Source organism: Podarcis cretensis (genome assembly GCF_951804945.1).
Source record: "Podarcis cretensis genome assembly, chromosome: Z".
Lineage (NCBI taxonomy): Eukaryota > Metazoa > Chordata > Lepidosauria > Squamata > Lacertidae > Podarcis > Podarcis cretensis.
The window spans coordinates 16866589-16880599 of NC_137184.1; the positions used below are offsets into that span (position 1 = coordinate 16866589).

General features: G+C 45.8%; 2 protein-coding genes across 9 annotated transcripts in view; one reads left to right on the forward strand and one right to left on the reverse strand.

Annotated features, from left to right (window-relative positions):
* ADAMTSL2 (ADAMTS like 2) overlaps positions 1 to 6853 on the forward strand; it is a 46026-nt gene extending 39173 nt beyond the window's left edge. For 5 of the 6 annotated variants that reach the window (XM_079961248.1, XM_079961245.1, XM_079961246.1 and 2 more), the window contains 4 exons: positions 1571 to 1741; positions 2560 to 2736; positions 4383 to 4527; positions 4948 to 6852. In XM_079961248.1, the coding sequence (XP_079817374.1) occupies positions 1571 to 1741; positions 2560 to 2736; positions 4383 to 4527; positions 4948 to 5066 (612 nt within the window). In that variant the 3' untranslated portion in view covers positions 5067 to 6852. Of the gene's footprint in view, positions 1 to 1570; positions 1742 to 2559; positions 2737 to 4382; positions 4528 to 4947 lie in introns of all 6 variants that reach the window. The other variant, XM_079961244.1, reaches the window with a different exon arrangement.
* Positions 6854 to 7898: 1045 nt separating this feature from the next.
* The window catches only part of FAM163B (family with sequence similarity 163 member B), a 52024-nt gene continuing 45911 nt past the window's right edge, over positions 7899 to 14011 (reverse strand). For all 3 annotated transcript variants that reach the window (XM_079961536.1, XM_079961537.1, XM_079961535.1), the window contains one exon: positions 7899 to 13049. In XM_079961536.1, coding sequence (XP_079817662.1) covers positions 12636 to 13049 — 414 coding nt within the window. In that variant the 3' untranslated portion in view covers positions 7899 to 12635. The remainder of the gene's footprint in view (positions 13050 to 14011) is intronic.

A 14011-nucleotide genomic window follows, 5' to 3' on the forward strand; every position in this document is an offset into this window, starting at 1 on the left:
GAGGTGCAAGCTGAAGGGCCATAGCTCAGTGGTAGAGTATTTGCCTTGCATACAGAAGGTCCCAGGTTCATCTCCAAGTGGTATCTGCAGGTAGGGCTGGGAATGTCTGCCGTTTGCTGCAGAGCTGCTGCCAATCAGTGTGGACAATACTGGACTAGGTGCGTTTAGTGTAAGGCAGATTCCTATGTTCCAGTAGTGCTTGTGCTGCCTAGATGTGTTTGTTGGAGACTACCCTGAACCTCCATTCCTGCTTAGGAACATCAGAGGTGGCTTTGCTGGGTCACTTCACCAAGTGTTACATGCACACACAGTCCAGCAGGCCCCAAGTGGTCTTCCAGAAAGAGGTCTGGGGTCTACTAGTAGAATAATCTACCTTCTTGAATCAAAGCTTGCAATGAACTGAATTCTCGGCCCAAAACATCCTGTCCTATCATTCCACCTACATTTGGAAATGCATGGGGCAGGATTATGACGTTGAGGAAGCATCCAAACTTTGTCTCAAAGATGACATGCATTTTTAAAAACCCAAGCTGGTCTAGAATGCAATTGTCTTAGGCTTTGTGTGGACTGCCTTCTTGGCTTATTCCCCACCCCGCCATTTTCAATTCAGTGGCAGTGCCTAAAAATAAGCTGTTTCCATGGTGATGGCTGGCAACTGTGGAGCTTGTCTCCCAAAAGGAGACCCACAAAGGAACTCTGGGGTTTGTAAATATCAGCCAAGGCAATGCCCCTGCATGCCTCCCTCTTTTTTTTTTTGTAAGCAAAGGGAACGTATTTGCAGACATTTGCATTTTAAATGTGGGCTGGGGAGATCTTTCTGTCGGAGGCCCTGAACTCGTTTGAATTAACAGGCTGGCTTGATGGTTGGGGGAAAGGTCAGGACCTACTGGGATTGTTCTCCTGTGTGATTGCTCCCTGAAAATGAGAATATGCCTAGGGAATGGCTGTAGCTCAGTGCTAGAGCAGCTGTTTAGCATGCAGAAGGTCCTAGGTTCAATCTAGGTAGGGCTGGGAATGTGGAGCTTGATGGCCTGACTCAGCAGAGGGACGATTCTTGCATTCCTATTTAAGTCAGACCTTTCTTCATAATGACGAGGACTAGAATCTTGCTTTAGGTTAAGTGGCACAGCTCAGTGACATAGCGTCTGCTTTGTACGCAAGTAGCTTACAAGAAAGAAACGGGGGTGCATTTCAAACAAACACCACAAAAACTATTTCATAATAACACAGCAACATAATAGCATAGTAACAATTTCATAATAACATAGCAAAGCAAAATTATAATAACATACAAAAACATGTTTCAATACTATAAATATAACAAGATTGCTCAAACAGAATGCAGCATCCAGTGGCCAAAATAACAAGGGAGCTTCGCAGTTTCACCTCAGTCCTAGAAACAACCATCCCATGACCCTTTTAATGTGGAAGGAGAGATTGGTACATTATTTGGGGTGGGTGTTATCTGAGGTTAGTAGTCAATTCAGCCAAAGAGACTGAAGTGCCATTGAGTGGATGTTATGCAAATGCACATTTGTGTTTATTACCTTCTTGTCTGTTTATCTTCCAGTGCAGTGGAGGCTGTGGACAGGGGCGGATGATCCGGCACGTCTACTGCAAAACCAGTGATGGCCGTGTGGTGCCAGAATCGCAGTGCAACTTAGAAACCAAGCCACTGGCAATCCATCCCTGTGGGGACAAGAACTGCCCTGCTCACTGGCTCACCCAGGACTGGGAGAGGGTAAGGGAGCCTTTGAGTTTGCTCAAAGAGCAGCATGGTCCACTCTCTAGGCCTAGGGGGCAGGGGGAACCTTTTTTTTCCTGCCCGAGGACTGCATTCCTTTCTGGTCAACCTTCTGGTGAGGAGTGGGGGCGGGTACCTGCCAATGGTGGGAGGAGTCAAAAGTCAAAAAGCAGGTGGAGCACTGAATGCATTTTTTTTTTTTTTTTTGTCTTTGTATACTTGACTATAGAGTTTACCAGGTCAGGAGCATCACAGACCCTGAGAATTCAGGGCCCAAACCAGAGACCTAGGGATGGGCCCTAGAGATGGGAGTTAATTGGGAGAGAGAAGCGGGGAAGGGCAGACCTCTCCAGAATGTCTATGCTATAATTTGCAGCCGCTCCTGCCAGGCTGAAGCTTGCAAGCTGCACACACAGTTTTCTTAATATTTATTATTATTATTATTATTATTATTATTATTATTATTATTATTATTATTAAAAGCCCTCTTACCCACCTGTAAATTCAAGCCCTCCACCTGTCTCCTGGAGGGGCAGACCAACCTGTCAGACCTAGGAGTCTGACAACCCTACTAGGCTAGTTTCTAGACCCATTCTTCTCTGTCCTCTATCAATGCAAGCAAGAGGCACTGTCAGGATTCGATGACACTTTTCAGCCTGGCATAAGCACTCAATAACAGCGTGAAGCAAGAGTTTGTGGCCTAGAGAGGGGCCAGAGGGAGGGGGTTGGAGGATTGGATTTGGCTCCTATGCCTGGATTTGGCTCCCCACCCTCCTCTTACAGTTTCACTTTGGCTCTCACTCTTACCTTGACAGTGCAATACCACATGCGGCCGGGGGGTCAAGAAGCGAATCGTCCTTTGCCTGGAGATTGTCAACGGGAAGCTCAAAACCCGCAACCCAACTGAATGTGACGTCACCAAGAAGCCAGCTGAGGACACAACCTGCTTTGAACGGCCTTGTTTCAAGTGGTACACGACCCCTTGGTCAGAGGTGAGAAACGGGTGGGTGGGGAGGCAGACAGAGGGTGAACCATGCTGGGAAGATGAAATGGTCCTGTAGAGGACTGTGGTGGGACTGAGCACCCTACGAATCAGAGCTCTGGACAGCTTCCATTCTACCTCTGTTAAAATGAGAGTCAGACCACACTACTTCAAGGGGTTGTTGCGCCTGCAAAATTAAAAATATTTTCCCCTTTTGGGAAATCGAAGGATGAACAAGGGTCTGTAGTACAGTGGTACCTCGGGTTACATATGCTTCAGGTTACATACGCTTCAGGTTACAGACTCCACTAACCCAGAAATAGTGCTTCAAGTTAAGAACTTTGCTTCAGGATGAGAACAGAAATTGTGTGGTAGAGGTGCAGCGGCAGTGGGAGGCCCCATTAGCTAAAGTGGTACCTCAGGTTAAGAACAGTTTCAGGTTAAGAACAGACCTCCAGAACGAATTAAGTTCTTAACCCGAGGTACCACTGTATTAGGAGCACAATGTAACCAACAGGGAATCGTAGCAAGTAGATTTCATATTGGTTGAGTGGCCTGACAGTCATCCGATTCTAGGACTGTCCACAAACATAACCAAACATTAAGTTGTTTATCACTAATGGGTAAACTGCTTTCGCACTGGCAGGCCTAATTAATTGCTTCTCTGGCCTTCTGACGTCCAGACACCATGCACTCCATCACTGCCCTCCCCCTTCCTTGGCTCAGCGGTGAAAAGGAAAGTCTCCCTGTGCTCCACTTTCCTCCCTCCTTCTCCTCCAAAAAAAGCACAGCCAGTTCCGATTACATCTTGGCAGGCCGTGTCCTGCCCGGAGCCACTACAACGGCGGACGGCAGTTCGCCTTGGCTGCGGCAGCGACAGCAACTGGGCTCTAATCAGTCCCTGGCAACCGCCTGTCTCCACTGGCTGAGTGGCTGCAGGCCTCTGCCTGGTGAGAGCCAGGGGGAAAGAGTTCATTCTGCACTCTGCTCCTCTAAAGGGAATTTGTGCTTCTGCGATGGCTGCCGGGCGTTCTCGGATAACATCGGGGATCGGCCCAATAGCCGCTGGAATGCTGCAGAGCTTTCGGATTCTTGGAGGTGGAGTTAATTAGGCTCCCCAAACAATCTCCCCCCCCAAAAAAACCTCTTCTGCAGTCCTCCCCCCCATCCCAAATATGGGTTGCGTCCAACTCAGTTTTAGGCCACAATCACACCACAGATTTTAAAGCAATATCACCTCACTCCTACCAACCCTTGCCCATCTGGGAGCAGAGTGAAGGACAGCCAGGTTGTCTGTAGCATTGCAGGGTGCTGGACTAGATTGACCCCCGGGGTTCCTTCAAATGCCACAATTCTGTGAAGCAGGTATACTCCAAGGCACTATGCATTTAAAACACTGTGATACCACTTTAAACATCTATGAGTCTCCCACAAAGAATCCTCAGAGATTTAGTTTAAGTGGTATGATACTGCTTTAAATGTATGGTACGGATGTGGCCTTAGGTAGAGCCGACGACTTGCAATCAACATCCCTACGTCAATCATGTCCATTAATTTGTGGGCCTACTCTGAGCAGATACTTCTCAAAAGGTTGAATCTTAGTCCTGAAACTGCTTGTTGTAACAAACGGACCTCTCCTCTTTTCCTTGCCCACAGTGTACAAAAACTTGTGGCATTGGCGTGAGGATGCGAGATGTCAAGTGTTACCAGGGGAAGGATCTCGTCCGGGGCTGTGACCCTCTCGTGAAGCCTGTTGGGAAACAGACGTGTGATCTTCAGCCTTGTCCAACTGAACCACCAGGTCAGGGGGGAGATGGGTGTAGGCTTCCTGGACTTCCAGATCTGACCTGTAGTCTCCAGGCTTGCCTTCCCCCTCCAGGTGGCAGGGGGTGGGGCTTGAATCTCTTGGTGGGCAAGAGTGCCTTTTGACTGGCAGTGAATTGCTGGGTTTCTGTCAGGAGTCTTTTCCCAGCTTTAGCGGGAGATGCCAAGGTTCAAACCTAGGACTTTCTGCAAGTAAAGCACTTACCCTACCCTGTTCCTCTTTGAAATTCCTCAGAGAATTCCTTGGAGCACCTCCAAAAATTAATGGCTGTGGCTGCCCTGGGAAAACTGGCTCACTGTATTGAAAGTGAAGTTGTTTGGAGTTCTCTAGACAGGTGATGATTCCCACTTGCTTTCCTCCATGCCACACCTGACCGCACTCACCTGTCTCTTGCAGATGACAGCTGCCAGGACCAAGCGGGGACCAACTGTGCTCTGGCCATCAAGGTGAACCTCTGCAGCCACTGGTATTACAGCAAAGCTTGTTGCAGGTCCTGTCGAGCTCCCCATTCCTAAGACAGGACCAAAGGGATCCAGTGGTTTTCCAGAGCATCCAGCGGGACACAGGAGCAGCCAGGTGCGAACTGGGACAGTTCCTGCCTGTCTGCCTACCCATTATGCCACAACATGGAGAGTAAGAGATGGAGGTCCTGTAATCCAAGACACCTCCTTCACCTCCCCCCTCCCTCCTGGGTTCCGGAAATGGAGGGACACATTGTTACATTTGCTACTACTGTAGATCAGAACCCCCCCCCCACTCCATGAGGAAAGTCGCGTTTTGTTTTGTTTTTTAAAAAGACGTCATGAATATTTCCCTCCTTTTAGTTCTTGTTTTCCAATGGCTATGTTGTCTTTGAACTTTTGTGCCTCCCCTTCATCTCCTTTGCAATTTGAACAGAATTAGAATAGCCCTTTCATCCCTGGCCCCTTGGGAGCACTCTTTCCACTTTCTAATTTTACACACAGGTTTGCATCGCGGGGCGCCCTGACCTGACCTGCTTAGCATCAGGTGAGGCACTCCATCTGGAGCTGCTGAGAAAGAGATTCTGACACACTGCTGTAATGACTGAAACACCGTGGTTTGTTCTCCAGCTTACCGTTTTGCAGGGCGGACATACGTTCCATCCAGTTAAAATGCAGGGATCAGCCATCCATCCATCTTGGCCCTCCCCTTAGGTAAAGGAACTTCCTTTCAGAAATGCATTGTTGCCAAGCACCACATGCCTGTTTTATCCCTGAGATAGAAATCCTTTCTCCTACCATCTCCTGCTAGGTGTTGTCAGTGGCCCATCTAGTCCAACATCCTGTTCTCACAGTGGCCAACCAGATGCCTGCAGGTGCAACAGCAACTCCCCCCACTCAGCATTTCCAGAAGCTAGTATTCAGAGGCATACCACCTCAGACAGTGGAGGTAGAGCTAAGAAGAGCTTTGTTGGGTAAGGCCACCTAGTCCATTCTAACAGTGACTGCCCAGATGCCTCAATGGGAAGCCCACAAGCAGGAGCCAGGCGAATCAGCACTCTCCCTATTTGCAACTCTCAGCAACTGGTATCCACAGTGGAAGAAGAGCAGAGCCATCAGGGTTGGTGGCCACTGATCCTCTTCTCCACCATAAATTAATCTTCTTTTAAAGCCATCCTAGTTGCTGGCCCTCACTGATGCCAACAGGTTACATTCTAGACTTCTAAACACACAAACAGCACCACCAGGACTGACCCCATTGTAATTAAAACACAATCTCTCTCTCTCTCTCTCTCTCTCTCTCTCTCTCTCTCTCTCTCTGTCTCTTCCTCTCTCTTTGACTTCATCCTCTTGTAAGCTGTCCCTTTCCCTTCTATTTTCAATACTATTCCCCAGCAGCTCAGCACTTAAGGAGCAGAACTTAACGCTCCCCAGGCGACTCTAAGCCAAAAAGCCCATTAGATATAATATGTAGGTGTCTACGTTTTCAGAGATTTTTTTATTTTATTTTATTGTGTAATCAAATCCCAGACCGTGTAGTCCTTTAATTAAAAGAAAAGACATAAAGCCAACAATAGTTGTAGAGTAACGAAAACATAACAGCAGCACTTTATATCACAAAGAGAGTCACGCTCTCTCTCTTTTTAAAAGATAAATAAAGAAATAAGTATATTTGTTTACAAACAGTGAACTTTATCCCTGTAACCACAGAAACTGTACCCATTAAGTATATTTTAAAATAAAAGTTGTCATATTTATAGTGCCAGCTTGATGTCTTCATGGTGTTTGGCCCTTTTGCTTTGGACATTGTGGTTTAAAAGAACAATGAGGAGAATGAATGTTCCACCCTAACCCCCCCCCTCCACACATACACAACAAATACTAGAATCTGGGATCTCTGGATTCTAGGGACATTAAGGTGGCATCATATTATGTGTCCGTTCAGCTGCAGTTCATCTTCTGCTAAAAATGACATCATTCATCTCACTGTCTGTTGTGGCGAAATCACGCAACTTCCGTAATTTATGTAACTGATCACATGAATAGAAGGACACTGACCTCTTCCTCCACCTTGCTTATGAATCATAATGGGAGAACTCTCACTGGTTTTAGACTGCATATGCATATGCCTTGTACCAAGTACACCCTGACTAGAAGCAGCTCTCCAGGGTCTTGGATAGGACATCTGCCCCATTGCCTGATCATTGACTGAACCTGGGGCCTGAACCCGGGGCCATCCACATTCTGGTTGGAATGACTGAGTGCATCATTCAGTCACTTCCAATATAGTGCGGTAGCAATTGTGCCCTCTGATAAGATGATCCTTTGCATCTATGTGCATGTCCTGCTTATAGTGCCTCGTGGAGAAATTGAGCTCCGTTGAAATAGAGTGATGTTTCTTCTTGCACTAAAAGGGTGTATTCCATGAGCCTTAGCTAGCAGACATTTTGCAAACGGTGGTCCAGAAAACTTTCTTCTCTGAAGGAAGGAAGGAAGCAAGGAAGGAAGGAAGGTGAAATTTTCAGGTTGCCATATTCTGCACCACATAGAATACCACTGAATACCTGTATTCAATGATAATCCTACTCAAGGAGACCCACTGAAAATAATTTACATGACTAAGTTAGCAGGCTAACTTAAATTGGAATGGGCCATCGTTCAGTGGTAAAGCATCGGCTCTGCATGTTAAAGGACCGTGATCCAGTCCCTGGCAGCATTTGCAGAGAGGGCTGAGAATGCCCCCTGCCTGAAACCCTGGAGAGCTGCTGCCAATTTGTGTAAACAATACTGAGCTACATGGACCAATAGTCTGATTCATTACTTTCAATGGACCCGCTCTTAAATAAAACAGGTGTCATGAAAAAGAGCACACTTCTCCCTCGAGAACAAAGTCAAAGATAGGTTTATTTTTTTAAAAGTTTTTGTTCTTAAGAGTCCAGAAGGCCTGTACAAGATAACCACAAGGCAAAATGAATGAAAATCCATGAAATATTTCAATTAATTTCAAAGATATACAATGAAGGGCCATGGGGTTGGGGTGGGGAGATGAGCACGGAGTAAATAATAGGAAGATAATAAACACAACCACAATTTTAATGCAACAAATGGCTTTTTTTCTTTTTGAAAATAAAAATGCCATCGAAAAAAGTGCAAGTTTTAAGAAGAGTTGTACAAAATTTACCCAGAGTTCTGTAGAAGTAGCTGCAATTACATCAGATCACTTCAAAGACTGAGCACAGCAAAATGGAAACTTGTCATACAGGACATGGCCTAGGATAGTGAGAGTCAGGCCCGTGCAGGGGGTGGGGTGGAGTGGGGTGGGTAGCCGGGTACACTTGTCCTGAGTCTCAGGGGGCTAAGCTGGCTGGGGGTGCCACCAGGGAACAGCTGCTTTTTTATCTGAGTTTATAACTTTATCCTAACAAGACTCTAGCCCCTGGGCCTCAGACAAACTCTACACCGGTCTGTTGAATGTTGTCACAAACTGGATGGCTGTGGGGGCAGGCAATGGGTGTGGGGGGAAGACACCAAGCAGTAACAGAATTGGCATGTCCATTGATATAATAATACCCATTGACATAAAATACCAATGTTTCTAGTCAATGTTGCAGAAAGATATTTTGCACTTTGGACAACCATCCACACCCGCCCCTTCAGGTTGTGTACATCCATCTCTATAAAGTTCCACAACCTTGAAGGCTTTGAACCCCAAACCACCAATTGGAATGTTAGTCCCTTGAACGTTGCAAAGTTATTCCTGGGTGGAGTTTTACAAGTCCAGGAAACGGATGACATTGCTAACGGTCTCCATCTTTGTGCTTTCAAACCGGAAGTGCTTGTGAAGCAAGGTCCTTCGCTCATTTGGAAGGATTGAGGTGACCTGCTTTAATTTTGACTGAAAGGCCACAAGTTGGTCCCAGTGTTCTAGGGCACACCCACACCATACAATTAAACCACTCTCAAGCCAATATAATAGTTGGCGGGAGGGGGTCATGTTTGTTCAGGATGCTGAGAGTTGCTAGGAGGCCCCTCGCGGAGATACAAGGACTGCAGATCAGTGGCAGAGCATCCGCTTTGCATGCAGAAGGTCCCAGGTTCAATCCCCAGGTAGATCTGGGAGGGACTCATGCCTGAAATCCTGGAGCGCCGCAGCCAGACAATACTGAGTTAAGTGACTGGGTAGAAGGCAGCCTCCTATGTTCCAAAAATTCCCAGCATCCTTTAACAAGCTACCCTACAAGGATTCTTTGTGGGGGAGCCATAGCTGTTAAAAGAGCTATAGAAGTGCTTTAAGTATATAGTGTGGTTGTGATCTTAGGCTATGATGAGAGCATTCCGATGAGAGCAAAGTTTTTTTTATGAGAGTTTTCGGATGAGAGCAACTACAGAGGACCATAGGAATTAAGACTCTTCAGGCTCACAGCATGAAATTTTGCCAAGCTGGGCATTATTTTCAAGGAAGTAGGCCGAGGCAAGATGGATGTCTTCTCACTTAATTATTTTAAATTTCATTATTTATTTTAAATAAATATTTTAAAAAATTATTTGTTTTAAATCTCTTGGTTCAATCCCAAACCATTGGCAGGGTCTCTCTATAATATTTAATATAATATTGATTGCAGTTGTTTCAAGGGTGCACTTTTAGCTATAATGCAGTCCAAATGTTTGTTTGAACGAAACAGTTCTTTGCCATCTTCCACAAATTGCTGAGTGTCCAGAACACAAGGCCCAATCCACTAGCTACTTCTTTTGCCTGTGCTCCCCGTGAAATGAATGTTTCTTGAACTCATGTATGAGCAATGTGCTTTAATTCAAGATGCCCCACCCCATGGAATTAGAAAAGAAATCCAGATGGAGCTCATTATGTGAATTGCTGTTGACTGAACCTGGTTTCCTTGTCTTTTGCTGAACTTATCTCCAGTCTTGCTATTATCCCCTTACAGATTCAATGTAACAAGGGGCTCCCTGCATTGAAGCATGCATCTCTGGGAGGGTTCATGAAATTTTGGATAGGGCAAGTCGATGTAATATCCTGCAGAGCAAGAACATGGTCACATAATGGCAGATCTTCCCTAAAATAGTTTTGCTTTTATTAGAAACATGAACTTGACCCCGTATAAGGTTGTCTGTCCAAACAAGATTACATGATCAGCTACTCCTCTGTCAATTCCTTGCAGAGGGGTGCTAGCATCAGGTGTTTAGTACATTTTAAATCTGATCACATTTCCCATTCACGAGTGTTGAAACACGGTATTGAGTTGACAAGGGACGTGAGTGGGAAGAACCAATCTGGGCATAAGGAGTAGCCATGGTACTGGAGTAATGCCACCACATTTTTCTCTATGCTTGCATGACAGAGAGCCTGGCTTCAGCGATCCATGCTCTGATAAACCTCTGGGTTAGATTGCTGCAATGTGCAATATGTGGGCCTGACCTTGAAGACTGTGTGGGAACTGCAGCTAATGCAGAATAGCGGGGGCAAATAGAAAACCTTAATAGACCTGTTCTGGCTGGCTGTGCAGACCTGTCAATCTTTATTTCCCATCATTTTCCCACTCTTAAATTCAGTTCTCCACATTTCCACGTCATCAGCACTCCAGTGCAAAAGTCTTATACCATACACATATGTGTATGCGGTTTTTCCTAACATATACATTGTTGCAAAGGAATTTCTCCCAATATAATGCATTTTCACAGACAGATACATTTTTATATGCACACTTTACCCTAGTATATGCATTTTTTGGACATTGGCTGGAGAACTGCATTGCAAAATTCAGAGAAGTGCAAATTTCAAAGGATAGCTGTGTTTTGGGCCGTGCATCATGTTGGAAATCGCAGATTGGCTAGGTTTGCCTTAAAATGCAAACTGAGTGCAACAGCCGCACACTCCTAGACTGAGGTGAATGGGGCAGTGCCCCATTGGTGCAAACAGGCCAGCCTCCACTACCTATAGGACTACATCTGACCCTCCCGCCCCACCTCTGATGTAGAACAATGGTGCTAAGCAAGACAATAATAATAGATCTCCCCGTTTTCTTTAAAGATGGGAGCACACCAAAGTCAAAAGTGCTAAAATGGTGTGGTTGAATCAGATGTGGAGAGCCTTTGGCCCTCCAGATGTTGCTGAACCACAACTCCCATCAGCCCCAGCAAGCATGCCCAGAGATCCCAAGGGATGATGGGAGTTGTAGTTCAGAAACTTCTGGAGGGCCAAAGATTCCCCTCACCAGGACTGGAAAACTCAACCCATTAACTGACAAAATACGGTTTCTTCTTCTTTTCATTCATGGTAATATCCAGAGGTCATTTCTTTAGAAGTCCCTGCTTACTCCCTGGGAGGTGGTGGCTCCTAATGAGGTGAGATTATGTGCCAGGTGGTTGGGTGGCATTTGTGGCTTGTTATTTAGTAAAAAATAAAATAAAGGCAAGATTGAATTTGTCTCCAGCCAAGGTCCTAGAAGACATCTGAAATGTTGTCACAGGAAGGCAGGCAACAACCGCACATCACCCAGTCAGAAAATAAAGGAGGGCACAGCGGCAATTCAGCATGAAGCATGGGGTTGCCCTAGAGCTGCCCCCCTCCACCATAGCCTTGTACTTGCAGACTTTCATGACAGCAAATGAAAAGGGGGAAAAATCTAACTCTTACAAAAGGATGCCCTGTATCAAAATCTTCTCATATACAGTGGTACCTCAGGTTACAGACACTTCAGGTTACAGACTCCGCTAACCCAGAAATAGTGCTTCAGGTTAAGAACTTTGCTTCAGGATGAGAACAGGAATTGTGCTCCGGCGGCGTGGCAGCAGCAGGAGGCCCCATTAGCTAAAGTGGTGCTTCAGGTTAAGAACAGTTTCAGGTTAAATACGGACCTCCAGAACAAATTAAGTACTTAACCCAAGGTACCACTGTATCTATATATATCTATCTATATATATACAGTGACACCTCGTGTTATGTACCATCCCCCTTATGAATGCTGCAGGTTACGCACTCTGCTAACCCGGAAGTAGATGCCCCTTGTTGCGACCTTTGCCCCGGGATGCGAGCAGAAGTCACGCTCCGGTGGCGCGGCCGCAGTGGGAGGCATCATTAGAGAAAGTGCGCCTCATGTTACAAACGGTTTCCTGTTACAAACGGACTTCCAGAACGGATTAAGTACGTAACACGAGATACCACTGTATTTATCTATCTATATCTATCTATAGCTATATATAGATATAAAAGAAACTATTGTCAACACTAAACTTTAGAAAACCTATATGCACCCATCAAATCTATTAATTCTCCCTCCTCCCCTTTATACAGTGCATTATTTAATAGGTATAGAGATAATTATCCATCGTTAACATATAAATACATTCATCATTTTTAAAAGACTCTCTGTGGGTATTTTTTTTTTTGTCCTGTAAAAGAGTGACGCCATGTTATTATTTTTAAGCCACAAGGGTATTTAGGGAAGGGGGAGGGGAAACACCCTTTCACAGAACCAAAGAATTAGAGAGTTGGAAGAGACTCAAAGGATCATCTGGTCCAACCCCTTACAATGCAGGAATCAGCAGGATATGTATGCCACCAACGTTACCCACTGTTGAGCTGCGGGTGACGGCTGCTGGCACTCATTAGACGTCCGTGCTGATGCTGCGGCTGCGGGAGAAAGCCTCCCGCATGGCTGAGAGGCGGTTGGGGTTGAGGGCCTGGAGGCCACTCATGTTGACAGGCAGCTCCAGGTCTTCCTGGCTGATGGCCTTGTAGTTGATGAGGTCACCCCCATTCTGGACCTCCTCCTCCTCTTCCTCCTCCTCCTCCTCTGGCTCCTGGAGGAAGAAGGTGGGCGGCTCATAGTGTGAGCAGTTGGGGCATACTGTCCGGCACTGGGAGTGCTTCTTGTAGGGGGAGGAGGAAGATCGGTACAAGGATGGGCCGTTCGTCAGAGCCACGTTGCGGTTGCAGTGGAGAGGCGGGATGTGGGAATCCATGCCAAAGTCTGGTTCATCTCCGTCCTCTTCGGACTCCTCCTTCTTGCAGCAGTAATACTGGGGGAGGCAAAGAGGGGAAGAGGCAGGGATTTGATGAGAAGGTGGCTGTACGTCTCACCATGTCTCCCTTTCAGGTTGACATTGATGTTTTCCCACGACATCCACAAAAACTCCAAGCAAGCACATCGCTCCTGCTGCCCATGCTCAAAGAATTCTGGGAACTGTAGTTTGTTAACGGTTGGTGGGAATTGTAACTACAGGTCCTAGAATTATTTGAAGGAAAGAATGAACTTTGAATGTGCTTTAAATGTATATTGTGTACACAGCAGTAATAACAATAACGATAACAACAACAACAACAACAATAATTTTTATCCCACTTTCCCCCCACACTGGGGCTCAATGTGGCTTACACAAACTAAAACAACGGAGATAAAATGCAAAAAAGTTAAAAACATATAGAAGAAAATAATTTAAAAGTAATTAAATTCTAATAGAATCTAAACAATATAAAAACAACTCTATCAAAATACAGATAGCAAAAATAGCACAGCACTATTATTAGCCCTTAAAAAAGCAGTCAGTTCTTAAAGGCCTGTTGGAATAAAACAATCTTCACCTGCCAGTGGAAGGAGAGCAAAGAGGGAGCTCGTCTGGCTTCTCAAGGGAAGGAATTCCAAGAAGGCCCTTTCCTGCATCCCCACCAAGGTGGGTCTGAACAAAGGGCTACACAGAGCTCAGGTGGGTTTGTATGGGAGAATACATTCCTGCAGAGAGCCTGGGCTTAAGCCTTGAAGCACTATTATACAGTACCACTTTAAACAGCCATGCCCCCCCTCCCACTCCAAGAATCCTAAGAAATGTAGTTTGATAAGGTTACTGAGAGTTGTTAGGAGATTCCCCTCTTCCCCTCACAGCTACAGTTCCCTGGAAAGATCATTACACCATTCTGAAATTCATAGCTCTGTGGTCACCTGTTGCTTCACCCACCTTTGCCTCTTCTCCTTTAAAACCCCTTT